We start from the raw sequence: 27,377 nt of genomic DNA, 5'->3' as shown, positions 1-27,377 counted from the left end.
ACCTGCTGGAGCCCCTGGGATGTGCAGGGAAGGGTCGGGATGGAGCCAGAGGCAGCACCTGGAGTGACCTGGGCTGAGGTGAGCGAGGACGGAGCTGATCACAGGTACCTTGGGAAGAGCAGCTCCCTTTTCCCTTCCCGAGGCACCTGGACCCCACCAGTGCTGCCAGTGCAAGGAGACCCGTTGCTTTTCCTTGTGAGGGAAATAACTGAGTTTCCCCTGGGTTTGTGCAGCTGCAGCAGGTGATTTGGGGCCTTAAACCCTCCCGTGGCCACTTTTCCTGGTCCCTTTTCCACCCCAGTGGCTGCTGTGAAATTCCAGGGGAGCTGGGTGCCCATCCTGAGCTGCTGAAAGGTGTGTTGGGGGATTAAGCTGCAGTTTGGAAAAGCATTTAAACACGTCATGTCATGTTTGCTGGTGACATCCGGATGTAACCTGACTGTAAATGCAATACTGTATTTTCCTCTCTGTTTTCTTCCCTGCCTTTCAAACAGCCAAACTCCAACCACCCAGGGAAAGGCAACACCTGAGAGGTGAGTTAAGAGGTGATGAGATGTTTCAACCATAAGAGGGAAGGGCAAATATTCATGGTAGAAATATCATTTTGTCATATCAAAGGTGGCATCAATGTATACAAACAAAGTAACTTGGGATTTTTGTAATTGATATTCTCTTGTATTTTTTTTAGGTTAAATTAAGGATTCTTGCTGACATGTTGAAACTCGTTTTCTAAAGCAAATACTTGCAAATTGTACCTATAGAAATTTAGGTTTCGTAGCTGCCGGCTGTGGCTGACTCACGTTGTCATATTAGAGGGACTTCACCTTGTACCTCGCTCAGAAAGTTCAACCTTTTAAACCCCAAATTTGCTTTTATGCCTTTTAATACTGACTTGAAATATGACAACTTGGTTTGTACATGAATATATTGCAGTATTTTATTTCCATATATTAAAAATAACATTTCCACTCAGGATAACGGCGGCGCTTTCCTGGGAGGGAGTGGTATGAGTGTCATGACAATGTCATGTGATGGTAGAATTTCTTCATTGACGAATCTATAGTGGTTGTGTATACTTTATTTACCCATGTTTGTGTTCCTACCCAAAACTGAAGGGTTTTCTCGTTCCTTTCCCCACTGAGCCCTCGGGGCTCCCGGTGCACAATTGGCGCTTGCACAGAGAACCCTCCCCGAGGAGCATCAGTGCGACCCCTCATTGATACATTTATCCCTCCAAAGTGTGGAAATCACATCATTTCAGGTATAAACAGCACTCCAGGCACACGTGGCCCCAAACCCCTGGTGTCTGATGGTTTGGGTGAGCCTTGGATGCCTCCACCCACCCCAACTGTGCTCGATATAATCAATCTCTTGGTGTGTCAAACGCGTGTGTGAGACCAGCACGACCTTCACGTTTCTTTTCCGTGGCCTTTTGCAACCAAAAGCGACTTCACTTTCCTTTTTCCTTGATTTTTTTGGAGCAAGGGGAGCTGTGGCTCACTCTTTTTTGCAGAGAGGTCCCACTTGGGGCAGGTTTCTCTGTGTTTTTGGAGGCTCACGGCCCCCTCAGGGCTGTGGGGTCGGGGAGGCCACGAGTCCCCAGGGGCTCCCTGGGCTGCTCCAAGTGTTGGGATCCGTGTTGGGAGCCATCCCGAGTATCCCTGGCTGGTTCCCATTTGCCTGGGGCTGTTGCCATCCGTACCTATGGATATCAGAGGGAAATCTCGACTTGCCTTGTGTACTCTGGCTTTTCCTCCACCTTTCCAGGTCAATCATCTTTACTGCCAGTCCAAATTCTTGTATTTGTCTGTTCATAACAACCTTTGGCGTAACAAACTATTGACTGTTCTTAGGCAGTGGGGATAAATTTTCTTTTTCCATGACTTTTTGTGACTGACTTTGGCTGTAAAACTTTTTTTGTTAAACAGCAAGAGTTTATTTGGGGGGGGAGGTGTTGTTTGATTTTTTGTTGTTGTTGTTGTTCCAAGATGTGTAATTCTTTTATGGAGTTTTGGTTTGGGGGTTTTTTTTGGTTTGTTTTTTTTTGTTTTGTTTTTTTAATTCATGGTTTGTTTGGGTTTTTTTTCTAACATTGCTTCATTAAACAACTAAATATTTAAAAATGTAATATTTGGACCAGATGTTGTGAATAATAGTAGATAAAGCTATTTTATTCTGTATTTTTAAAGCTGTTCAGTATAAATAAACGCGGGCATAGATGCAATGTGGTGGTGTTACAGTTCCTTTTAAACATCCCTTTTGATGGAGAATCATGGAATTGGAGAATCCTGGAATGGTTTGCGTTGGGTGGCACCTTGAAGCCCATCCAGTGCCACCCCCTGCCATGGGCAGGGACACCTTCCACTAGACCAGGTTGCTCCAGCCTGCCCTTGGACACTTCCAGGGATGAGGCATTCTCTGGGAATTCCATCCCAGCCCCTCCCCCCCATCCTTACAGGGAAGAATTTCTTCCTAATTGAGAATTGACGATTTGGGAATCCGGGTGATGGGGAGACCCAGAATCCCTTTGTAGCAAGTGCCACCCAAAAATACAACCCCCAAGCACCTTCCTGAGCCTTCCAGCTCTCAGCCCCCAGCTCATGCCACATGGACTCGTTACATCCCTGGATTTATTGGGAAGAGGCTCTTCCTGCCCATTCCTCTCCTTATTGTCCTTCCCTGATTTTGGTTCAGGCGCCTCCCAGGTGTCCCCGAGTGCTGAGAACCAGCCGAGTGTCCCCTTGGCTCATCACCAGCTTTTAAAGGAAGCTGAGAGCACCTCAGCTCCTCCCCTGCCCTTAAATGAACTCATCTGGTTCATCTGCAGCTCTGCTGGTAAATTCCCAGTGTTATCCCAGAGCAGCAGCACTGCCTGCAATGGATCAGGGGCTGGAGAGTCCAGCTGAGGCACCTTCAGGTGTCTGTCGGCCTTCTGCAGGAGCTACTCCTGCTTTGAGGGGAAGGAAGACACCCAAGTGCTTTCCCAACTTGGATGTAGCCCCTGGTGATGAGTCCAAAAGTGGTGGAGTCAGATGGGAACTAAAATGGCCAAAAGTCACCCAAATTGGCAGTGGGAGCAGGGGAAAGTGGATTTGGGATCAAAGCCAGGGGAGCAGCTGCGTGACCAGGGCCAGGGATTTCTCATCACTTCAGGTTTGGGTCTGGGATGAAAACCCCTCTGATCTTAATCCTGACTAATCCCCTGTGCTGCTGATCAGAGCTGAGGGAATAACTGTGTTTTCTCCTTGTGTTTTGCCCAAATCAACATTCTGCATCGACCCACGGAGGGCTTTATTTATCTGGGGCAGAATCCCAGAATTTGAGGATTTTCAGAACGACTGAAGCACCTTCAGACAGGGCCAGCAACTGTGTGTCAAAGCAAACCAGCTCAGGTCCAAGGAAAGGCTTTTCCAGAGCCACATCTCTTCCCATCTGGTTCCCAGAGGCTCTGTAAGAGCTCCCAGATGCTCCCACACAAACGTGCATCCAAGTGTGTAATATCGCTCCGCGTTTACTGGCGATCAGCGCGGGGGGCTGAAAGCTGAAATAATGGGAAGCTGCCAAGGTAGCAAGGAAGGGATTTTGGGTGTTTGCTCAGTCTGGGAGGAAACAACTGAAATCTGGGAGAGTTTTGGAGCTGGTGCTTCATGCTGATGAGGCCTGACTGAGGTCCTTGGTGGGAGCAAATCCATCCAAGATGACAGTTTAAAAGGCATCAGCTGCGATCCCTGTGTGGCATTTGGCACAGAAATTCAGGATTCAAGGAATTCACCTGCAGAATAGGTGCTGTAGCATCCCTGTTTGGCTTTTCGTGGGAGATTTTCAGCAGTCTGGAGTTATGCTCAGGCTCTGGGGGGATGGAAGCTTTGGTCTCTTCCATGTGGATTTGGTTCCACATGTATTTGGTTCCTCATGGATCTGTCTCATGCTCGTCTGTGGATAAGGAGGCACTGCCAGCCTGGCCCAGCCTCTCACACTGCAGGGTGTCCACACAGCAGGAACGGGTCAAATTCCTTGTCCTTGATAACTAAATCCCTCCATCCAGGCTCGAGCCTTCCCAACCCACCACAGCACGTCACAAAATCAGGATTTAACCCAAGTTTGCAGCCAGATCCCCCTGTGCTCCCACAGGTGCCCACTCCAAACCCTCTGTTTATTTTTACTTTTCCCTCCCTGTGCACCCAGCCCACAAGCTGAGGGTCGGTAGAAGCCTCTCTTTGGGGTGAAATCCCTGGGGTTTGGGGCCAGGGCTGGCTCTGCTCCATTGTGAGCCTGGCCGGGCTCTTCCCACGACAAAGGGCCTCTGATCCCGCCAGCCCCGAGATGCTGCTGGAATATCAATCCCGACCAGCCTGGCTCACTTTTACTGAGTCAGTGCTTCCTCAAGCCAGATGGCTCCTCCAGAACTTCTCATGTTTTACATACAAATCCAAGAAAACGGGGGGAAAAAAGGCTGATTGCAGCCCATGCCTGCAGAGACGCCTGTTTGGCTCAAGCAGCTGCTTAGATTATTTCTTTGTTTTGGGATTTTTTTTCCCCTTCGTGTGGGCTGTTTCTAGGCAAATTCCTTCAAAAGAAAAAAAAGCCCAGAGAAGCCACACGGCACTGGGAAAGGTCAGGAGCAGACAAAGGAGGAGGGACATGGCCACTGCTCCTCTGGAATACTGAATACCCCCAAACTCCCCCGACGTGCCCCCGCGGTGTCAGGGCCGGATGGGCAGGATGGGACCCCCATCCCGGGAATGCTGAGCACCAGTTCAGAGGTAACTTTGACTCCCAGCTGCAACAGCTGCTTCCAGGCAGATTTTATTTCAATTTTTTTCCTCCCCAATCCCTTTCCCGGGGGTAGTTTTGGATCCAGAGGGGATCCCACGGCCGTGGCTGGGAACCAGTGCACGGCTCCATCGCTCCGTCCCGACGGCAGAACTGCGAAGGGTGATGCCTGCCTGGCGCTGGCACTGGATAACCCGGGGCTGAGGGCATTTTAAGGCAGAAATAACCACTTTAGCCTGCGTGATACAGCCCACAAGGCTCCTTCTGGGAATTCTGCATAGAGCTGGAGCTCTGTAAGAGCGTTTCCAGCCTGGATGCGTGGGATGGGGATTCATTTGGAATCCTGCTCCTGGCAGCGGGGATGGAGCATCCTTTGGGATCCTGGTCTTGGAGCGCAACCCAGGTACCAGAAACGCGTCCTTTGAGAACCCAGAGCCTGAACCAGGGATGCGGGACGGAGCATCCTTAGGGATTCCGGTCCGCGCGGGAACAAACCGGGCGCCTGAATCCTTTGGGTTCACCAGTCCTGGTCCCCGGAAAGGGATCCCGGAACCGGGCTGTCCCTTGGGATCCAGGTTCCGGGATGACCCTGGAGCCGGAGGGGGGGTGTCCCCCGCGCTCCCACCCCCGCGGCCCCGCCCGCGCCCCTCCCCGTCGCGTCCCGCCCCGCCCCGCCCAGGGGCGGCCCTTGGGGGGCACCGGCTGCGGAGCGGGACCGGCACCGGCACCGGGTGAGTGCGGCTGGGATGGGGCGTCTCCACGCTCATCCTCATCCCCATCCCGTCCTCCATCCCCATCCCCATCCCTGTCCCGCGGGGAGCGGCCCGGGGGCTGAGCGGAGGAGGTGAAAGCCGCGCTCGCCGCGGGGAGCGGGGGCGTATCCGGCCCCCAAACCCCGGGGTGACACCTCGGCATCCTCCGCGCACTCTCGCAATCCCCCTCCGTGCTGGGGCCGCCGGAGCCGCAGCGCCCGCGGGTCCCACCCCGGGCACGGCACCTTCGCCGCGGCACCGCCGGGACCCGCCCGCTGCGGGTCGGTAGCCCAGGACAAGCCCTTGGTGGCCACCGGCTCCAGCCGGAGAAGTCCGACCTGCTGAGTGTGCGATGGGTCCCTCGCCCGTCCCCGAGTGCCCCCCCACCCCGGCTGCACCGCCGGCTGTGCCAGCGCTCAGCGCTCCCCTCCTTTTCCCCCTTTCCCCTTCCAGGACGGAGCAATTGGGCTGGAGAACAATAGCGGCGCTGGAAAACAATGGAGCTGCCGCACCTTGGCGCGTAGGGATGCGGGACGGACGCGGGGAAGGGATCCCAGCCCCGGAGTAGCGCCTGAGCCGGAGCCCCCAGCGCCAGCACAGGGAGGATCAGCGGGACGGGGTGAGCGCTCGGCCGTGTCGTGTCCTGTCCTATCCCGTCGTATCCCATCGTATCCCATCGTATCCCATCGTACTGCCGAGCAGAGCCTGGTGGAGGCTCCCGGGAGGAATTGTCGCCTTCGGATGATGCTTTGCTACCGATCGCGGCGGGATCGAAGCGCCCTTGGGCCGGGTAAAAGCCGCCCTGGGCTGCGGGGACGCGGCGGCGTTTGTGCAGGAGGGAATATCGTGGCCTCCCCGGGGACAGGGATATTCCCACAATCCCTCGCACGGCCGGGGGGAGCCTCAGCTGCGCCAAATCCGCCTCGGCGGGATCGGCCGGGGATGCAGCCAAAGCTTCCGTGCGCTGCCGGGGGGGACCAAGACAGCACCCCCACCCCCCCAAAATGCTGATTTCTTTGCAGGAGCAGGATCGAACATCCCTCTCCTGCTAAAAAACACAATATTGAGGGGGGGGGTTCCTACTTTTCCCCTTGTTTTGTTGTTGTGTTTGAGTTGTGAATCTCCCTGGGAGCTTGGCAAAAGTGAGAGCTCATCCCTTCTCCACGTGAGGGGCTGGGAGCATGACCAGTCTCCCTCTGCCCCACGGGGCACTTGGGGCTGTAGGGATGAGGGAAGGGGCTTAGGGAGGTAATTTTTAGGGAGTGGAACAAGTCTGGGGGCCGTGGGGTGGGCCGTGCCTGAAAGCACTGGCAGGAGCAGCTGGTGCTGGAAGGCAGAGAGGGCTGAAATCCTCCTGCCACGGGGGCAGGGCATTGATTTATCTGCTGGTGGTTTAAAAGCACTTTGTGAGGCCTCAGCAGAAGCTCAGCCTGGGCAGGGACGGGGGAAATGCGTCAGCTCAGGGTGGGGAAACTGAGGCCCAGCAGGGCCGGGGCTGAGCTGCCCTGGCCGGGCAATTGGGCAACTTGCACTTTGCCAGCCCTTCTGCTGGGCTCATTTCCAGCCTTTTGCCAAAGCTGTGGAGGAATACTGGGGGCTCGGCAGTGGCTGCTCTCTGGCTGGGCCTCTGTTCCCCTCCACCCACCACCCAGAGCTTCTCCAGACCCAAAAAAGGAAGAATTTGCCCCTTTCCTGCTGCTCGGAAGGGGATGTGATGACGGAGGCGAAGGTGGCAGCGCCGGGGCGTAAACAGGAAACAGGATCCTCAGCACAGGAGGATGAACCTGCCTTTTGGAGCTCCCCTTCCACCCCAAAATGTGCTTTTTTTATGGCTGGAGTTCACCCCATGTCCCCTTCAATGATCCAGGGATTTGGCTTTACCCCTTTGCATTGCTGTGATGCTCCAGAGTGAACCTCCCTGTGATACCAAAGGCTCCACCTGGGGCTGTGCTGCTGTAGGAGGTTTTTTTCAGCCACTGTTTTTTTTTTTTTCAGCCACTTGGATATTTCTGGCACCGTTTTTGCATGAGCCAACAGCTCTGTCCTTTAAGCCTACCGGGACATCTCCAGAGCTTTGCCATCCGCTGTCAGGGGACACCCCTGAGATCCTCATTCCTGCCATTCCTGCATCTCACAGGTGCTGAACCCCAAATTTGGGTCCCCACAAGCACTGACATTTGTCCCAAAACCTTGAAGCCAGCTGCAAAATCCCTTCCCACTCTCATTTCTGAGGGATAAATAGGATTATTGCTGGGTTTATTCCCTGTGGGAGGATGGATGGATGTGGAGAGGTGGCTGCCAACCACAGGAGGAGGGTTTGGCCAGGTTTTGCCAGGTTTTCCCGGGGTTCTCCTGTGGCTCCTCAGGAAACCCAAAGCTCTGTCAGCCCTTCCACTGCCCTGTGCGATTTTTCAGTGCTGAGTTTCTCTTCTGCTTTTTCTCCGGAGCAGCTTCCTGCCCTTCCCCTCCTGCCCCACCTCCAGCGTGGCCTTTGCAGCCTCTTCTGGGGTTTGAAACACGTCAGGGAATATCTTTTGTCATTGCCAATCATTTATACGCTGGAATTTATCCCGACTCCAGGATTGCTGCTGGTTTTAGGGGCAGGTTCATCCTCCGACACAGGTTTTACCACACGGCCTTGGCTGAGCCATTTCTCCGCCTGCATTTGTTGTGGGGTTGTGTGTTTTCCTTGCAGGAAAAGGGGTTTGTTTCCCAGGGGACTGGGAGGAAGCACATGGGGATGTGGGAGGTGGAAGAAAACAGGGGTTTGCAGAGTAAAGGCTTTTTTCCTCGCCTCGATTTCTCTTTCGGGACAAGGGAAGGGAGTGGAGAGACCCTGGAGAAAGGGAAGCCCCTCTGTGGGGGAGGTGGCACAAACATCCAAGGAAAAGCACAGCCTGAGAAGCCCTTTTTTATCATTCAAAACTGCCCCAATGCTGCATTTCAAGGTCTCTCTGGTGCCCCATTTCCACAGCGCTCTGAGTCCACAAGTGCTCCAAGGTCTTCATCCCGAAGCCCATTTTAATTCCCCTTCGTTGTGTCCAAAAATCACTCTGGAGATCTAAGCCAGGGCAAATCCCAAGGCGGGATTTTTATGGGACTTTCCAAGTGTTTTGCACAAGAGCAATGGAGCTGTTTTGGCACAAAAATCCAACTGGCAGCGTTAAAAAACCCCCTGAAGGACCAGCCCAACCTCTCTGGCTGCTTGGAAAATCATCCCCTGTGCCACCACCGGGTTTGGGATGGCACAGGGAAGCAGCAGCCAGATCCAGACTTCAGTGCCCAAAGCCCTGCAGAATAAAATAATAGTAAAATAAATACAGGAAAGGAGCAACTCCCACTTATAACCCTCCCACCTCCTTGTTTGGCATCACGGGGACATCCATGGATGCTCCAGATGCAAATTCCATGTAAGTGAATCCACCGGGATTAAATTTTCAGTGAGTTTGTGGCTCCTCTCCCTTATCTGATCTCCCTCCTTTCCCATCATCTTCCCCGGAGAAGCCACATCAAACTGCACATCTGTGTCCTCTGGAGCCTTTTCCCAGGAGCTCTGCCAGACCCAGGGGCTTTATTTTCTCTCACTTTTCCCTGGATGGGGGTCAGGGGTGTGGGAATGGGGGGGCTCCCACTGATGTTCCTCTCTCCTCCCTCTCTCCAGCTCAGCTCCCATGACAGAAGTGTGGGGGGATGGATTTCGGAGGTGGAGAGGACCTGGTTCCCTGCGGGAAAGATAAATTCATCTCCAAGTAAGAGGCTCAACAGGGCTGGAATTCAGGAATACTGGAGGAGCTGGGAGCTGGGGGGCTTGTTTGGAATGTTCCAGGGGAAATATATATTCATTTTATATATATATACACACACACACATACATATATATATATTATATATATATATACACACATACATATATATATACACACACACACATATACATATAATTAATATCTTTATTTATATATTTATATAGTGTATATATTTTATATATATTGATTATATATTTTTATATAGAATGAACATATATTCTATAATATATAATATATATTATATATTGTATTATATTATATTATATATAGCAGAGTATGGTATATTATAATATATTATAGTATATTGATTTATTCTACCTGTATATTATATGTATGTATTATCTATAATATGTAATATAATATACAATGTATAATGTAATATAATATACAATGTATAATCTAAAAATGTAATGTATAACTATATATAATATTATAACAATACATAATGTTACATATATATAATGTTATATAAGAATATATAATACTATAAATGCAATATATAATATATTATTTATGACCTATACCATGTTATCTATGACCTATAATATATAATATTCCATCGAGCTGGAAGAATGGAGTGACCCTGGGATTTAACTCAGTTCAGTTGGATTTGGAAGGAAAAAACCATTCTGGGGCAAGAAATGGTGATTTTTCTTAAATAAAAAGGGTTGTTGATGGGATTTTGAACTTTTCCTTGGGGGTGTGACCAAATGCTCGATAAACTTTCTTAAAAAAAAACAGGTTTTGCTGAAGAAGTCCTGATTAAAAACTGTTCTTTTATTCTTTGAAAAAGAAGTAAAATGGTTCTTAAGTTTCAGGGAAGATTTTGGAGGAGCTAAAGCAAATTTGTGATATTCCCCCCTCCTTTTTGCCTCCTGATAACCCCAAATCCCCGTGGATTTGTGCTTGTTTATGATGGTCTGGTGGTGCTGAGCATCCTGAACCTCCACCAGCCAGCCCAGCTCTGGGAATTCATGCCAGGGGCATCACTACCCTGCCATCACTATCCTGGCTGGGTTTGCCAGCTGGGGATGGCTTATTTTTATCTTTTCAGTGATTTTTATTTATAATTTTAAATTTTTATTTTCATCTTTATCTTCGTATTTTATCTTTTAAACTTTGTTTCTGCCTTTATTTTTATTTTTATGATTACTTTGCCACCAGAACAAGGCTCAGACTTTGATTCTGAGCTCGAGGTCGGGCTCTGGCGCCCGGAGCCAACGTGATAAACCAGCCTGTGAGAACTTGTGATTCCACGTGACCCCAGGGCTTGGGGGCCCCGAAAATGGGTTTGTTTTTCAGCCTTGTGACCAACTGCCCCGAGGTCTGATGGGTTTTCCTGCATCTCTTTGGGAAATTTATGGGGGACACGATCACAGGGAGCTTCTCCCCCTCGCTGTGGATTGAACCCACAGCCAATACCTTCAACAAGGGAGGTCTAGAGGTGCCAGAAGAGCCAAATTTGCCTCAAATTCAGCTATTTTTGGGTCCCCCAGCAGCGTAGCAGGTTCTTCAACCAGGAAAGCAATCCCTGCTTTCTCCCAGATCCTCAAAATTCCCTCCCCATCCAGCTCAGGAGTCAGTGGGTGGTGCCTGCAGCATCTCCTCTCCTTCCTCCAAACCTCTTCTCAGCATCTTTCCCACGTTTTTTCCCCCAGAAATGAGCTGCTCCTGCACCTGAAGACCTACAACATCTACTACGAAGGGCAGAACCTGCAGCTGCGGCACCGGGAGGTGAGAACGGCCCAGGCAGAGGGAAACCAAGGGAACTGGGCTTGGTTCGGGCTTAGGGAGTCATGGAATCGTGGAATGGTTTGGGCTGGGAGGGACCTCAAAGCCCATCCAGTGCCACCCCCTGCCATGGGCAGGGACACCTTCCACAGGCCCAGGTTGCTCCAAGCCCCGTCCAACCTGGCCTTGGATCTTCTCTCTAAACTGGAGAGACTGGATTTGTTGAATGGAGAAGGAATTCCCTGACTGGTCTTTAAGGTCCCTTCCAAACCAAACCATCCCACGATTCCATGTCATGATTCCCTGTCAAATGCTTTGCCCAAGCCCAGGTAAATGCTGCCCTTCCCTCACCCCCCAGTGCTGTAGCCTCATCCTGGAAGGCCACCAAGTTTTCCAGGCATGATTTGTCCCAGGGAAGCCATGCTGGCTGTCACCAATCCTTATTTTCCACGTGCCTTCTCAGAGTTTCCAGGAGGATCTGCCCCACGGCCTTCCCAGGGTGAGACTGGGTGGATTTGGGGGGTCCAAAAAACGCCTTTTAATCGCAGAATCACTGAATGGTTTGGGCGTGAAGGGGACTTAAAGTTCATAAATTCCAATGCCACGTTCCTGGGTGTTTTTTGGGATGCAGGAGGAAGGGGAGCTCATCGTGGAGGGGCTGCTGAACATCTCCTGGGGGCTGCGGCGCCCGATCCGCCTCCAGATGCAGGACGACAACCAGCGCATCCGCCCGCCCCCCTCCTCCTCCTCCTGGCACTCCGGCTGCAACCTGGGAGCCCACGGGTGAGCTGGGGCTGGGGGAGACAACAACACCCCAAGATCACCCCCAAAAACCCCCTCAGGGCTGTCGGGATTCGCTGGTTCACCCCCTTTTGCTGTCTCTGGGCAACACCTGCAAGGAGCCAAGTCAGAAATAAAGGAGGGGGGGTTTGCTTTGAAAAGTCCCCCCCCTTTACAAAGACCCCCAATTTTTTTGACCTCCCTTTTGCAAAGACCTCCCTCTTTTGCACCCCCCATTTTGCAGAACTCCCCTTTCGTAAAGCTCCCCCTTCTGCTACGACCCCTCTTTTGCAGACACCCCCCTTTGCTAAAACCCCCCTTTTTGCAACCTCCCCTTTTTTCAGACTCCCCTCTTTTACTTAAATCCTCCTTTTTGCACCCCCCTTTTTACAAACCACCCTTTTTTGCAAATCTCCCACTTTTCTCACCCCCTCTTTTTTTAAAAACCCCTTCTTTTACTGAATGCCCTTTTTACACCCCCTTTTTTTTGCACCCCTCTTTTTGCAAAGACCCCCTCTCTTTTACCAAGATCCCCCATTTAGTTTCAAAAGGAAAAAAAAAACCCATTTTTCAGCTCCTCCCTTTTTACAACCCCCACTTTTTTGCAAATCTACCACTTTTTGCACCCCTTTTTTTTCAAACTCTCTTTTGCAAACACCCCCTTCTGCCAAAATCCCCCTTTTTGCAATGCTCCCTTTTTTCAAAGACCTCCCTCTTTTGATGAAACCCCCTTTTTTAACCCCCCTTCTACAATCCCCCCTTTTTTGCAAAGGACCCCCTCCTTTGCTAAGACCCCTCCTTTTGTTTAAAAAAGAAACAACCCCCCCCCCTTTTTGCAACCCCCCCTTCGAAAACTCCCCCCTTGCGAAGACCCCCCTCTTTTGCAAACCCCTAATTTTTGCTAAACCCCCCTTTTTGATGAGACCCCTCCTTTCTGTCCCACTTTTTGCAAACATTCCCCCTTTTGTAACCCCTCTGCCAACACCCCCCTTTTGCAGCCCCTGCTCTTGCAGCCCCCCCTTTGCAGGGACTCCCCTTCAGGACCCCTCTTTTCCTGCAGGAATCCCCCCAGATCCCACCTGGTTCTCACTCCCATCCCTAATTCCGTGCTGGCTGCTGCTCTGGTCCCAGTGATCCCGGGGGATCCTGGAAAGCAGCAGAGCTGGGATTTGCTGTGTCTGTGCAGAGGGGGAGGGTCTTCCTGCTTTTTCCCTGATTTTGTAGACATCTCCCAAGGGAAAGAAGGGTCAGGTTCAGCTTTCCCTGTGCTGGAGTCAGGAAAATACCGTTTGGCACCTCAGCATGCCTTCCTGGGAAGAGGGCAGTTGGGATAACACCCTCCAAGGATTTTTTGGGAGTGGGGCAGGATAGGATTCAGGATTTATATTGCAACCAGCCCGTGCTGTGACCCTGCAGGGCTGGTTACCTGCTAAATCCACAGGGAGAACAGGCAGCTTCCCAGGTGGGAAGCTCAGGGAGGGTGGAGATTCCCTGGATTATCATTCCCTCTGCAGCCACACGCTGACAGGGCCCCCCCCTCACCTTTGCCCACTGCCAGGTCCGTGCTGAAGCCCAGCACCCTGCCCGACATCCAGGTGACGGATGCAGAGGCCACACCCAACACGGAGGCTCCCGGGAATGGCACAGGTGAGCCGGGCTTGGATCCACCTGGATTTATCCAGGAGCTTGGGAGCAGCTGCCTCAGTTTAACTTGAGAAAATACAAACCAGGCTTGGTTTTAACTCCAGACTGTTTCCCGTCCTGCTCCAGGTTCCTTTAAGCCACTTCCAAAGAACTTCTGTTTATTTTGTTTAATCTTAGCCCCATATGGCCCAAAACTCAATGATTTAAAGATTTTTTTTCCTACCTAAATGATTCCACGATTCCCAAGGGTTTTTGCTCAGTGGGATGTGGTGGAGAAGAGCTTGGAAAGAAATCGGGGGGATGGAGCAAAGAGCCCCGTGGGATAGCAGGGAAAAGGATGTCAGCGCTTCCCCTTCCCGGAGGCTCCGCTCCTGGGGAAGAAGAATGGGAGCACTGGGAATGGGAGCATTGGGAAGCGCCGTTACCAGGGGAAGTCAACAGAGCTGCAAAGTGTTTGTCCCCTCCCTGGTTTTTCCTCTGTGGAGGGGGAAGAGCTCGGCCAGCGCTTCATTAACCCCTTGTTCTGAGCAGGGACAGCGAGGAACGGGACACAAACTGGAATTCCCACAGGGAAAAACCTGCTTCAGGCATTTTCCTCACTCATTCCGGGCGTTCTGATGTTCTGGCTTTTGGGGGTAATTTTTGACAGGCGGTAGAGAAGAACCAACTCATCCTTTTGACTTTGAGGTGCTCATCCACATCCCACATCAGGGAGGAGCTGAGCCCTTGCAAAACTCGCTGATCCATGAACCCTCATCCCCGATCCTCCAGCTTTTTCCCTTTTTTCTTTTTGATCTTCCCACTCATGATGCTTTTCCTCCTTTAATCAAAGCTTTCCTGGGTGATTGCCACCCCACATCACCCCACTGCAATTGCCCAGCAGCTCTCTCAGCCTTATGACCTTAATTTGCCAGCACATAAAAAAGCCTTGTATTACATTTTTCCCTAAAATCCAGTAAAACTCAGCTCCCAGTGTGCGTTCCTGGCTCCTCAGGAGTGCTTAGTCACCGTGTGTGCATCTGGAGCAGCGTGTCCCAGAGATTTTTCCCTGCTGCAGACATGCTTTGAATTAAAACATCCAAAGCTGGAGCCCAAGAGGTTCATTAAAAATGGATGAAGAGCTGGTTTATAATAATTTGGATCCAGGCCAGTTTTCATGCAGAGATCTGAGGCACTGCCCTTGTTTGCCTGTTCTCATTAAAGGGAGGGAGAAAAGAGAAAGTTAAACTATGGAAAAGGCAGGGAAGATGCTCAAGCTCCCAGGAGAAGAGGTTTTAGCCAGGTAACAGGACGGATTTAGGCAGTTAATTGTGAATTAATCACCTCCTTCAGGAGCTGGAGGAGAATAAACCAGTTGCTGTGCTTTAAACTGGGGGGTTAAATGTGTTCTGGGAAGTTTATAGGGCTGGGTTCCTGGGATGGGGATTTCTGCACCCTTGGGGGGACTCCCAGCAGCAGGAAGATTCAGGAATCAATCACCTCCTTCAGGAGCTGGGGGAGAATAAACCAGTTGCTGTGGTTTAAACTGGGGGGTTCAATGTGTGCTGGGATGTCTGTAGAGCTGGGTTCTTGGGAAGTTTATAGGGCTGGGTTCCTGGGATGGGGATTTCTGCATCCGTGGGAAGACTCTCAGCAGCAGAAAGATTCTGGAATCACAGACTATCCTCAGTGGGAAGGGACCCCCAGGGGTCACGGATCCCGCTCCCGGCCCGGCTCAGACACCCAGCGATCCCTCCCTGTGCCCGGGGCGGTGTCCAGGCACTCCGGGAGTGTCGGAGCGGGCCCGGGGGTGCTCAGCCGGCTGCCCGGGATGTCTCCCAGCCCCCAGGCCCGCGGCCGAGGAGGCCCCGCAGCTGATGCGGACGCGGAGCGATGTCGGGGTGCGGCCCCGCGGCAGCGCCCGGACGGCCGGGGAGCAGCGGCGGATCCGCCGGCACCGCTTCTCCATCAACGGGCACTTCTACAACCACAAGGTGAGCCCGGACCCACAGCCCGGCCCCACAGCCCCACAGCCCGGCCCCACAGCTCCACAGCCAAACCACACAGCCCGGCCCCACAGCCCGGCCCCACATCCCAGCCCCACAGCCCCACAGCCCCACAACCCGGCCCCATAGCCCGGCCCCACAGCTCCACAGCCCGGCCCCACATCCCTGCCCCCACAGCCCCACATCCGCCCACCACATCCCGGCCCCCCGCCCAGCCACACAAGCCCACAGCCCGGCCCCAAATCCCGGCCCCACATCCCGGCACACAGCCCGACCCCACAGCCCCACAGCCCCACAGCCCAACCCCACAGCCCCACAGCCCGGCCCCACATCCCTGCCCCACAGCCCCACATCCCGGCCCCACAGTCCGGCCCCACAGCCCCACAGCCCGGCCCCACAGCCCGGCCCGGCGGAGCGGGGCAGCCCCAGGGAGGGGTTTCACCGCGATTCGTGTCCCGCAGACGTCCGTGTTCACTCCAGCCTACGGCTCCGTCACCAACGTGCGCATCAACAGCACCATGACCACCCCCCAGGTCCTCAAACTGCTGCTCAACAAATTCAAGGTGCGTTCACTGTCCCCCCCGAGGCTCCTGGATTGCTCTGCGTGGGGATTTTACGGATATAAAATATGTATTTTTAAAATATTTTCATTATATTAAATATATTATATATCATATATGCTATATAATATTTAACATTATATAACATTATATTGATTATAATAATTTTAAGATATTGATCTATATATGAATATATATTTACAAATAAATCTATTTGTAAATATATTTATATATTTTAAATATTTTAATTATAATAATTATGTAGTATATAATATTATATCAATTATATATAGTATATTGTGTATACTATATTATATGTAGTATATTATATGTTATATGTATTATGTATAGTATATTAGTATTTATATGTATAGTATATACATACATATATACATATACACTATATATACTATATATGTACTATATATATACTGTATATATATATACACTATATATACATATATATAGTATATATATGGACATTATATATATAGACATTATATATATACTGTATATACTATATATGGTATAGTATATATACTATATATATAACATTTATATTAGTATATTAGTATATATAACACACACTATATATCATTATATTAATTTTAATAATTATATATATGTATTTATCTATGTATATATATAAAAATGTCTGACATATATGCAGTTATATACAATGTTACATTAAAATACTGTATTAATTTGTTTCCTGCTGTAATTAATTCATTGTATTAATGTATAAATATTTTATATATTTCATTAATTACATATAACATGTATTTATATATAAACAGATTTATACATAAAATACAACAGCACAGCAAAATAGTGGGGTTTGTTTATAATTCCTTGGAAGGCCTGGGGTAAAACCTGGACATTTGACAGTGATTTGTGTGTCCCCAGATCGAAAACTCGGCGGAGGAGTTTGCTCTGTACATCGTCCACACCAGCGGAGGTGAGTGGCCCAAATTCTCCCCGGTGCCACCCTGGTTCAGTCAGGCAGTGCCCCGAGTGCTGGGCAGTGCCCCCCGTGTCCCAGGCAGTGCCCCCCGTGTCCTGAGCAGTGCCCCCTGAGTGCTGGGCAGTGCCCCCGTGTCCCAGGCAGTGCCCCCCTTGTCCTGGGCAGTGCCCCCCATGTCCTGGGCAGTGCCCCCCATGTCCTGGGCAGTACCCCCTGAGTGCTGGGCAGTGCCCCCCTGTCCTGGGCAGTGCCCCCCTTGTCCTGGGCAGTGCCCCCATGTCCTGGGCAGTGCCCCCCATGTCCTGGGCAGTGCCCCCATGTCCTGGGCAGTGCCCCCCTTGTCCTGGGCAGTGCCCCCATGTCCTGGGCAGTGCCCCCATGTCCTGGGCAGTGCCCCCCCATGTCCTGGGCAGTGCCCCCCATGTCCTGGGCAGTGCCCCCATGTCCTGGGCAGTGCCCCCCTGTCCTGGGCAGTGACCCCATGTCCTGGGCAGTGCCCTCGTGTCCCAGACAGTGCCCCCTCTGTCCCAGGCAGTGCCCCCATGTCCTGGGCAGTGCCCCCCCTGTTCTGGGCAGTGCCCCCCTTGTCCTGGGCAGTGCCCCCATGTCCCGGGCAGTGCCCCCATGTCCTGGGCAGTGCCCCCCCTGTCCTGGGCAGTGCCCCCATGTCCTGGGCAGTGCCCCCATGTCCCAGGCAGTGCCCCCATGTCCTGGGCAGTGCCCCCATATCCTGGGCAGTGCCCCCGTGTCCCAGGCAGTGCCCCCCTTGTCCTGGGCAGTGCCCCCCGAGTGCCGGGCCCAACCCCGGGGTTTTGGCCTTGCAGAGAAGCAGAAGCTGCGGGGCAGCGACTACCCCCTGCTCGCCCGTGTGCTGCAGGGCCCCTGCGAGCAGGTCTCCAAGGTTTTCCTCATGGAGAAGGACCAGGTGGAGGAGGTCACCTACGACGTGAGTGAGCCGGCACGGGGGGGTTGTCGCCCCTGGGGGGTTTTGGGAAAACTGGGGGATCACGGAGTCATGGAGTGGTTTGGGTTGGAAGGGACTTTAAAGCCCATCCACCCCCTGCCATGGGCAGGGACACCTTCCACTAGACCAGGCTGCTCCAAGCCCTGTCCAACCTGGCCTTGGACACCCCCAGGGATCCAGGGGCAGCCACAGCTTCTCTGGCAATTCCAGCCCAGCCCCTCCCCACTCTCACAGCCAACAATTCCTTCCCAATATCCCATCCAACCCTGCCCTCTGGCACTGGGAAGCCATTCCCCCTTGTCCTGTCCCTCCATCCCTTATCCCAAGTCCCTCTCCAGCTCTGGAGCCCCTTTAGACCCTGGAAAGGGCTCTCAGGTCTCCCTGGAGCCTTCTCCTCTCCAGGGGAACCCCCCCAGCTCTCCCAGCCTGGTTCCAGAGCAGAGGGGTTCCAGCCCTTGGAGCAGCTCCGGGGCCTCCTCTGGACTTGCTCCAACATTGACATCACTGGATTTTTTTTCTTAGGAAGGGCTGTGTTTTGGGGTTGAGGAGATTGCAGGCAGGCTGGGTCTGCTGCCTTCTCATAGAATCATGGAATCATGGAATGGTTTAGGTTGGAGAGACCTTAAAGCTCATCCCATTCCACCCCCTGCCATAGGCAGGGACACCTTCCACCAGACCAGGTTGCTCTGCCCTTGGACACTTCCAGGGATCCAGGGGCAGCCACATCTTCTCCGGGAATTCCATCCCAGCTTGTGACCACCCTTCCAGGGAAGAATTTCCTCCCGATGAATGGATGTCTCCATGTGCTGGGACTGCAGGAATTGCTTTGCTCCCGCATCTTGCCGTGAAAACTCCCCATTTTATGGGAAAAGCCTCGTTTTGTGCTCATAGAGCAGCTTCCAATTCCAACCCAGAGCCAACGCCCCCGGCCCTATTGTGTCATCCCGAATCTGCTCACGGGAGAGCGATTTCAGCGCAGCCTGTGCGGAATTGATGTTTTTCCAACCGGGAAAGCTCCACTGTGCCATCTGCCGGCTTCCCAGGGCTGCTCTGCTCCGAAATCCGAGCTCAAACGAGGCACTTTTGGGGTATATTTGGGCTTAAATCGGCTCTCTGCGACGCTGGGGATGCTCAGGGCTCTGACTGATCGAGCCACGTCTTCCAGCCAGTGGGTAAATTAAAATAGATAAATAAAAATAAATTAATTAATTAATAAATGGAGAGGGGGGAGAGATTTTCCCAATAATTATTCAGCACTTACTCATTTGCACAAGTTAATGTTCACACTGAGCAGAGGAAACATCCCTTTTTTTTAGGATTCTTGCAAAAACTGGGGAATCCTTGACTAAAATCCAGGGAGAGGACGCTGCCTTCGGCCTCGCAGGGTCGGTTCATCTCCCTCTTCATCACCTTTCTTGCCGTTTCCCTCCCATCCAGGTCGCTCAGTACATCAAGTTTGAGATGCCCATCCTCAGGAGCTTCATCCAGAAGCTGGAGGAGGAGGAGGATCGTGAAGTGAAGAAGCTGATGCAAAAGTACGTCGGGCTGGTGGCACCGAGGGGGGATGTGAGAGGGAAGGGCATTGCTGGGGGGCTGTTTGGTCCCAGAAATTCCTTTGTGCAGCCCTGCACCCCTGATGTGGGCAAGAGCCATTGGGGTTTGCGTCATTCCAGGGTTTTCTTGGCCAGCTCGGTGCTGAAAATTCCTCTTCCCCTTGTCCTGTGCCTCTCCAGGTACACCATCCTCCGGGTGATGATCAAGCAGAGGCTGGAGGAGATCTCGGAAGGTCCGACTGCGATGTGAGACCCTTCACCAGAGCCATGTGCCTGTAGGATGTACTGTACCGAATCCCAAAGCCCCAGCATTCCCAGAACATTCCCGGTGTCCACCTGGATCGCTCCAGCTCTGAGCCAGCCCATCCTCCCGTGCCTTCACCTGCGCAGCGTCCTCGGGAGGTTCCTCCTCGGCACGTGGGGCTCTTCCCAGCAAGGCTCTGGCTGGTGGCAGCTTCAGCCAAAACCTCAAATCCCTGGAAAACACAGGGAAAAACAGGGGGGAAAAAAAAAAAAGAGAGAGAGAGAGGAAATCCATGAGCAGCACAATGAGGGCTACAGGTGTTCCAGAGCAGGAATTTGGGGCTGAGTCTGGGGACACCCGCACGGAGGACCCGCTGCTCGGTGGCAGGAGAGCACCAACAGTTATAATTCCTCTTTTTTTTTCTTTTTTTTTTTTTTCCCCCTTAAGAAAAGCACATTTCTATTGCAATAATTCGCGGGTGATGGGAAAGTTGTTGTAAATCCAGAGTGTTGACTGAGATTTTGGGGGGTTTAACCCTGACCTGGTGGATTTACAGCACAGGAGTAAACGGCATTTTCCCACACGTTCCCTAAACCTGCATCCGGTGGCGTCACCCCCTCCCTCCCCCTTTCTAATTTGCACTAATATTAGGGATTTTTAAGGAAATCGTGATGTCAAACCTCTCTGGTAGCTGTAAATGCCAAATAGCACTCGCAGGGATAGTTGGGGGCATCTCAAGGGATGCTGGATGGAAAGGGAGGGAGACAGGAGGAGGAGGAGGAGGCAGAAATAAAGAGGGTTTTATTTTCCAGATCCATCTTCCAGCGGTGCCAGCACATTATCCTGGTGAAACCAGACTGGCACTGTTACCACCATCACCTGGAAAAACCTCTTTCCTCCCAGGCTAAACCAGCAATATCAATTTTATACCTCGATGTGAACTAAAACTCTGACTTTCTCCCTCCCTTTGAGTTTTTGCAATGTATCTTTGTAATTTTTTTTTTTTTAAGTGTTAATGGTACCTTTTCCACCTCTAACACGTGTTCAGGAAAGTGTTGTACAGCGAGAGGAGCCTTTTATGTGTTTGAAGGATGATTGTGGCATTGCTGCGTGGATTAACAAGAAAATAAAATATGTAGCAACTTAATGCAGAATAAAACCCCTGAGTTGGAGCCTGGTTTGTCAAAAATAAAGCAATCCGTGGATAGAAATACCTTGGGAATGGGTTCCATGGGGGCTGGGAGTGATGAGGGAGAAGAGCAAAACCTGCCTGAGTCCCAGTGGAGAAGCTTCCCAAGGAGAAATGGTCCTGCCCTGCAGATTTGGAGACTCACAACTACATTGCTGGAGGATTTGGGGGTAATATTGGACTGGTTTAGGGCCCTTCCAGCCTTCAGAGACTATTTATCCCTATTTATCCACATGCACCACGGTCGGCGAGCTCCATCCTCTGGGTATTTCTCTTCCACAAGGTAAAACTCCCGATGGATTGAATTTTTTTTGTCCTCCTGCACCCCCCAGGTCATCCCAGCCACGCTTTGCTGCCTCCCCGAAGCCGCTGGCCCGGCGTTTTCCAGCCCATTGAAGCCCAATTATCCCTCCCCAGTGACGTTGGCCCCGTTTATCCGCCGGGAAAAGTCCGGTGGGAGCCGAGCCCGGCGGGCACAGACGGGAAGAGCCATCACCGGCACAGCACCGGGGGCACGGGTAAGGGCGGCACCCTCGGCACGGAGTGGGGGCAAAAGGGAAGGAATTGGGCAGAGAGCGAGGCGGAAAGTGGAGGGGTTTAGCCCACACCTGAGCTGGATGTTGGGATGGGGAGCCGGCGGATTTTCCCTGCTTGGTGACCTCTAAGTATGGAGATATATATATATTATATATATATATATATATATATATTATTCGGGGAAATAAAGAGAGAGGGAAAGTAGGAAGGGAAAAATCCATGTATGTAATTGTCGGGGGTTTGCTGCCCGGTTCTGTGGTGTTTCCAGCAGTGAGGCAGCTGCAAACAGCTGGAGAGGGGACACTTCTCCGGGCTTTCCTTAAAGCAACGCTTTGGCTGGAGGAGCAGGGCAGCGAAAGGAGGCAAATTCAGTTAATCAAGGCAGATATTACTGTTTGGAGCGCTGGGTCCGGGGGGTGGTCAGGCCTGGCACCTTCCAGCAGGGCAGGGAATCGCTGACACAGGGAAGCCGCGGCCGGGGCGTGCGGCCAGGGGGGCTCTGCCTTTTCAAAAGGCTTTTGTCAGCGCGGCTCCGGCCGCTTTCGGGCCGCCTTTGGGGCCGCGATGGCTCAGCAGCTTCCCCACAATGGGGCTCTTTGCTCAGCCGGCGGCTGCGGGGGCTGCGGGGCGGGGGGATCGCGGGGTTTGCGGGGGGGAGAACAAAGGTGAGAATGGGGTGGGAAAGTCGGGAGTGTTTGTTTGCACCACGGCGCCCACCTCCCTGTTCGTTAAATATATGGACTAGGGGAAATACGCACAACAATACATCAAATCGTGCAATGGGTTGGGTTGGGAGGGCCCTTAAAGACCATCTAGTCCAACCCCCTGCCAGGGGCAGGGACACCTTCCACTAGAAGTTGTGTATTAACTATGTATAGTGTACTTAAATCAACATAAAGTATATATAAATGTATATATTGGTTTATATAAAAATATAAATATATAAAATATAAATATAAAATATATATTATATACTATAGATAATATAATATATAATATATAACACATAATTTAGTATATAATATATATTGGTTAGTATATTATGTATTATAGATTATATTTATACTATATATTTTATATAGTAATATATATATATATATACACTATATAAATATAGTGTACTTAAATCAACATAAAGTATATATAAATGTATATATTGGTTTATATATAAATATAAATATATAAAATATAAATATAAAATATATATTAAATACTATGGATAATATATAATATATAACACATAATCTAGTATATAATATATATTGGTTAGTATATTATGTATTATAGATTATATTTATACTATATATTTTATATCATCATGGCTAGGCTTCGCTATATTTTATATAGTAATATATATATATACACTATGTAAATATAGTGTACTTAAATCAACATAAAGTATATATAAATGTATATATTGGTTTATATATGAATATAAATATATAAAATATAAATATAAAATATATATTAAATACGACAGATAATATAATATATAATATATAACACATAATTTAGTATATAATATATATTGGTTAGTATATTATGTATTATAGATTATATTTATACTATATATTTTATATAGTAATATATAAATATATACACTATATAAATATAGTGTACTTAACATAAAGTATATATAAATATATTTATTGGTTTATGTCTAAATATAAATATATAAAATATAAATATAAAATACATGTTGTATACTATATATAATATGATAACATAATTTAGTGTATAATATATATTGGTTAGTATATTATGTATTATAGATTATATTTATACTATATATTTTATATAGTAATATACTATGTGTATTTATATTTATATATAAATACATAAACCACGAAGTTATATACATATATATTCATATATAAATATATGAATATATAATTATATAAATATATAAATATTACACACGTGTATATATATATATGAATACATAAAATCCGAAATTCTCCCAAACCCACGTTTCCATACAAAATGAAACCTAGTGTTTCAGCCTTATGCTTTTCTTCTCTTGGCTGCAGGTTTCTTTCCTCCACTCTTAGCATTATTCCTGTATTTTGCTTCCAGTTGGGCCAAAAAGTCATGCATTTCGCTTTCTCGAGCTCCACTTCAGCTTTGAATCAGCGCTTGCAACATATATTGCAATTTTATAATATGTGATACGTAATAATATTATAATATATAATAAATATAATATATAAATAGATAAAATGGATAAACATATAGATAAATAGATAAATTACATATAGATAAGATATCTAAAAATTACATGTTTATATATAAATAAAAATACATAATATATAAAATATATAGGGATATAAAATGTATAAAAATTTATACATCAACAATATTATAAGTAAGTTGGCCCAAGACTGAGGAAAACCCCGCGACCCCCTCGGAGCCGGGATCCCCGAGAAACTCCGGGAGCGGGATCCCCGCGAGCCCCTGGTGACGGGAGCCCTGCAAATCCCTCGGAGCGGGATCCCTGTGAACCCTTCCGAGCGGGATCCCTCTAAACCCCTCAGAGCGGGATTCCTGCTACCCCTTTGGGAGCCGAGATCCCCGTGAACCCTCGGAGTGGAATCCCTGTGAACCGGGCACGACTCGGAGCGGGGATCCCTGCGAACCCCTCGGGTCGGGATCCCTGCAAACCCCTCGGGTCGGGATCCCTGCAGCCCCTTTGGGAGCCGGGATCCTTGCGAACCCCTCGGGTCGGGATCCCTGCGAACCCCTTGGGTCGGGATCCCTGCGAACCCCTCGGGTCGGGATCCCTGCGAACCCCTCGGGTCGGGATCCCTGCGAACCCCTCGGGTCGGGATCCCTGCAGCCCCTTTGGGGACCGGGATCCCCGCGACCGCCTCGGAGCGAGACCCGTCGGGCCCGGGGGCTGCTCCGGGCGATCTCCCCGCGCTCACCGTCCCTCCTTGTGCCCCTCTCGCAGGTGGGGCAGGATGAGGCCCCTGGACGGCTGGTGCTGGGTGGCGATGCTGCTCCTCGCCCTCTTCAGCGACGTGGCCGGCGGTCGCCGCGGGGGCGGCGGCAGAGCCGGGGGTCGCGGCGGCGGCGGGGCCGGGGGGCTCCGCGGGGGCTTCCGCGCCGTGTCCCGCGGCGGGGGCACCCCCGGGCGCGGCTCCAAGGTGGCCGGAGCCATCGCGGCCGGGGCCGCCGCGGGCTACGGGATGGGGCTGCTGGGGCGGCCGCGCCCGTCCCGCCTCGGTCACGGCATCCCCGCGGCCCGGCAGCCCCCGCCCGCGGGCGGCTTCCACGCCGCCAGTTGGCCGGACGTGGGGGGCAAGCGGGGACCCCCCAGCCGAGCCCCCCGGGACCGCGGCGGCATCGGCCTCGCCCTGCTCTTGGCATTCACCGCCTGCTTCGCGAGCCACGGGCTGCAGCGCTGAGCGCGGCGAGGGCACCTCGGGACCCCCGGCCGGCCCGGCCCGCCGGGATTTCTTAGTGGATAACTTTCCTGGGAGATTAGATGTGGCTTGGGGGAGGTGGAAGAGATGCTCCGCGGCTGCCTCAGTGTCCCTTCTCCCCGGAGCTGGGCAGCCATCCCGGTGCTCACGAGGACATCTGGGAGCTGGATGGATCCTGGAAACCCCCGTCTGTGCAGGCACCTACACGAGCAAACCCAGCCCTGCAAGGACCTGGGGATACCTGCGCCTGGAGCGATGCTGGAGCGGCCCCGCCAGCGCTCGGCTCTGGTTTCCCATGGCACTGCTTTCCCAAAGAAATCGCTCCTTTCCCCCCGAAAGAGCGCTGGGACTTGTGGGGAGGGGGGATGTGGGGTTTGGAAATGGACCCCTCTGCCTTGCAATAAAGTTTGGCCTTGAAACATCCTCTGTTTTTAACCAAATCCTTTGTCTTTAGCACCCGGAACAACTCCAGGAAGAGCCACATCTCCAAGGGATGCTGCGGGGGGGGGGTGGGGTGGGTGAAGGTGGTGCCTGGAGATAAACCCCCCTCGGTCCCGTCTCTCGGGCTTTCACATACTCAGTCCCAATCTTTAATATCCCGATCTTTAGCATCTTCTGCCCAAAACACACACGGATCTGGGACTGTCCCTCTCTCAGGTGTTTGGCAGAGAGGATGCAAATCCTCCCTTGAAAGAGCTTAAAAGGAGCAGGGAGGGATGTTTTGCCCTCCAGCGGCTGCAATTTCTTCTCTGATCCCTGTCCTGGGTGCTTAAACCTTCCCTAAATCCTGGTTTAGCTGAGCAGCTCAACCACTGCTGCGAGAAAAGAAAATAAGGAGGTACTAAGTGAAAAATTTGGAATCCCAAAGAAGTTTGTGGGCAGGTATAACCCCCATCCTCCAGCAGGTAAGTCCTCACTGAAAGATTTTTGAGCATGGATGTTTGTGAGAGCGTCACCTCTCCTTGGAATTGGTATGTTTTGGGGGTATAAACATCCTTATCTCCTCCTCAGGTCAGTCAGCTCTCACCTCTGTCAAGGAGTGGAAAGAGCCCTGGCTGATGGACGTTGATTTTTGGGGCTCCTTTACAACATTTTCTTAAATTTTACAGAAGTCATTTGGCTCCTGAGGGATTCAACAGCATTCTGGAGCAGGGAATGTATGCAAGGCCCATGACCTTGTCCAAATCACTGTAACCCCTGGCTTAGGAACAGCTTTTAGGCTGGACAAACCCATCCATTCCTATAATGCACTGAGGGGTTATTTTTTTCAATGTTCTTGCTTAAAATACACAACAACCCCGGCAGAACCTCCAGCCACAGCTTAGATTTGCATTTTTCCAGCATCAATTTTGCATCCAGACCCAGGTTATGCTTCAATGTCCACATCCCATCATGAGCATCCTCTGCTCACAGTCCTGAGCTCAGAAATGCTTCAGGGATGATCCTGAACTTCCTAAATTATGACATTCCCAAATTTTTCTTGCTTTTTCTCTCCTTTTTCTCGGCATGCAATGCCTGAGGATGGATAATTTTTACACAAGAAGGACTTTCTACAAGGACGTGGAGTGACAGGACAAGGGGGAATGGCTTCCCAGTGCCAGAGGGCAGGGATAGATGGGATATTGGGAAGGAATTGTTGGTTGTGAGGGTGGTGAGGGGCTGGGCTGGAATTGCCAGAGAAGCTGTGGCTGCCCCTGGATCCCTGGAAGTGTCCAAGGCCAAGTTGGACGGGGCTTGGAGCAACCTGGGCTAGTGGAAGGTGTCCCTGCCCATGGCAGGGGGTGGCACTGGATGAGGTCCCTTCCAATGCAAACCATTCCATGATTCCATGATACACTCCTGTGCCCACCCAGTTTAATTTCCAACCCCTGTAAAGGCCTGCACTGCAGGAAAAAAGCCTTAAAAGCCATGAACAGCCTCATGAATCACCTCATGCTGAGGATTTTGGGGTTGTATGGCAGCTGGGACAGCGGGGCTACTCCTGAGCCTCCCCAGGCTCCAAGATCCCTCGGGATGTGCAGTTACATCAAGGCATTTCCATGCACTTTGCTCTGAAACAGAGCGAGCTGGAAAGCTCAGCCAGGTTTCTGGAGTGTCCTTTGGGATCTCCAGCCTTGTAAAACACTCCAGGGCTGATTCCAGGGGGAGCGGGACCCGGGGCTGGCCGGGAGATGGAGCTGTTCGCCCGGCGATCCCGACCCCGGATCCGGGCACGGCTCAAACCACCCCGGATGAGGTTCGGGCTCTCGCTTTGCGTTTCAAGGCTCTAAATCAGACCATTCCTCCCCCAGCTTTCCTCAAACTGTGCAGCTGTGCACCAAAATTCTTCTTTTCGCATTTTTTTCCTGCAGGAGAAATACATTCCGTTACCTTGTCTGGATGGGAGACGCTCGTTTGTGGAGATGAGGGATGTTTATCTGTGGAGATGGGGAATGTTATTTGTGGAGATTAGGGGTGCCAAACGCCGTGT

At 51.0% G+C, this 27,377-nt stretch overlaps 1 protein-coding gene and 1 long non-coding RNA gene across 6 annotated transcripts; one reads left to right on the top strand and one right to left on the bottom strand.

Moving 5' to 3' along the window:
- Nucleotides 1–4,679: 4,679 nt before the first annotated feature.
- Nucleotides 4,680–20,915, top strand: RASSF2 (Ras association domain family member 2). 5 transcript variants are annotated; one of them, XM_039384629.1, is made up of 13 exons: nt 5,629–5,872; nt 5,979–6,144; nt 7,521–7,662; nt 9,187–9,274; nt 10,990–11,065; nt 11,694–11,845; nt 13,401–13,489; nt 15,308–15,459; nt 15,933–16,034; nt 16,938–16,989; nt 17,820–17,941; nt 19,397–19,494; nt 19,693–20,915. In XM_039384629.1, exons 4-13 carry the CDS (start codon nt 9,216–9,218, stop codon nt 19,760–19,762), a joined length of 972 nt encoding a protein of 323 aa, XP_039240563.1. In that variant the 5' UTR covers nt 5,629–5,872; nt 5,979–6,144; nt 7,521–7,662; nt 9,187–9,215; the 3' UTR covers nt 19,763–20,915. The 5 variants fall into 5 exon arrangements, with proteins under 5 accessions (XP_027592464.1, XP_027592463.1, XP_039240563.1 ...); XM_027736663.2 differs by lacking the exons at nt 5,629–5,872; nt 7,521–7,662 and adding an exon at nt 4,680–4,763; XM_027736662.2 differs by lacking the exons at nt 5,629–5,872; nt 7,521–7,662 and adding an exon at nt 5,438–5,504.
- LOC120323887 lies at nt 14,296–15,151 on the bottom strand. Its single transcript, XR_005564800.1, has 2 exons — nt 14,966–15,151; nt 14,296–14,674 (listed from the first exon to the last, which is right to left on the bottom strand). It is a non-coding gene; the product is annotated as an uncharacterized LOC120323887 (long non-coding RNA).
- Nucleotides 20,916–27,377: the final 6,462 nt, after the last annotated feature.

This window comes from Pipra filicauda, unplaced genomic scaffold (assembly GCF_003945595.2).
Source record: "Pipra filicauda isolate LSUMZ 115617 unplaced genomic scaffold, ASM394559v2 scaffold364_size791107_pilon, whole genome shotgun sequence".
Lineage (NCBI taxonomy): Eukaryota > Metazoa > Chordata > Aves > Passeriformes > Pipridae > Pipra > Pipra filicauda.
Note: the sequence above shows the minus strand (reverse complement) of the source record. Positions and strands in the feature narration are given on the sequence as shown.

What these genes read in the sequence shown, in the direction of transcription:
- RASSF2 (XM_027736663.2), top strand. Translation starts at nt 9,216, where the DNA reads ATGGATTTCGGAGGTGGAGAGGACCTGGTTCCCTGCGGGAAAGATAAA. An exon ending in TGCAACCTGGGAGCCCACGG is followed by an intron (nt 11,846 to 13,400) that starts GTGAGCTGGGGC and finishes GCCCACTGCCAG; the next exon opens with GTCCGTGCTGAAGCCCAGCA. An exon ending in GGCTCCCGGGAATGGCACAG is followed by an intron (nt 13,490 to 15,307) that starts GTGAGCCGGGCT and finishes GATGTCTCCCAG; the next exon opens with CCCCCAGGCCCGCGGCCGAG.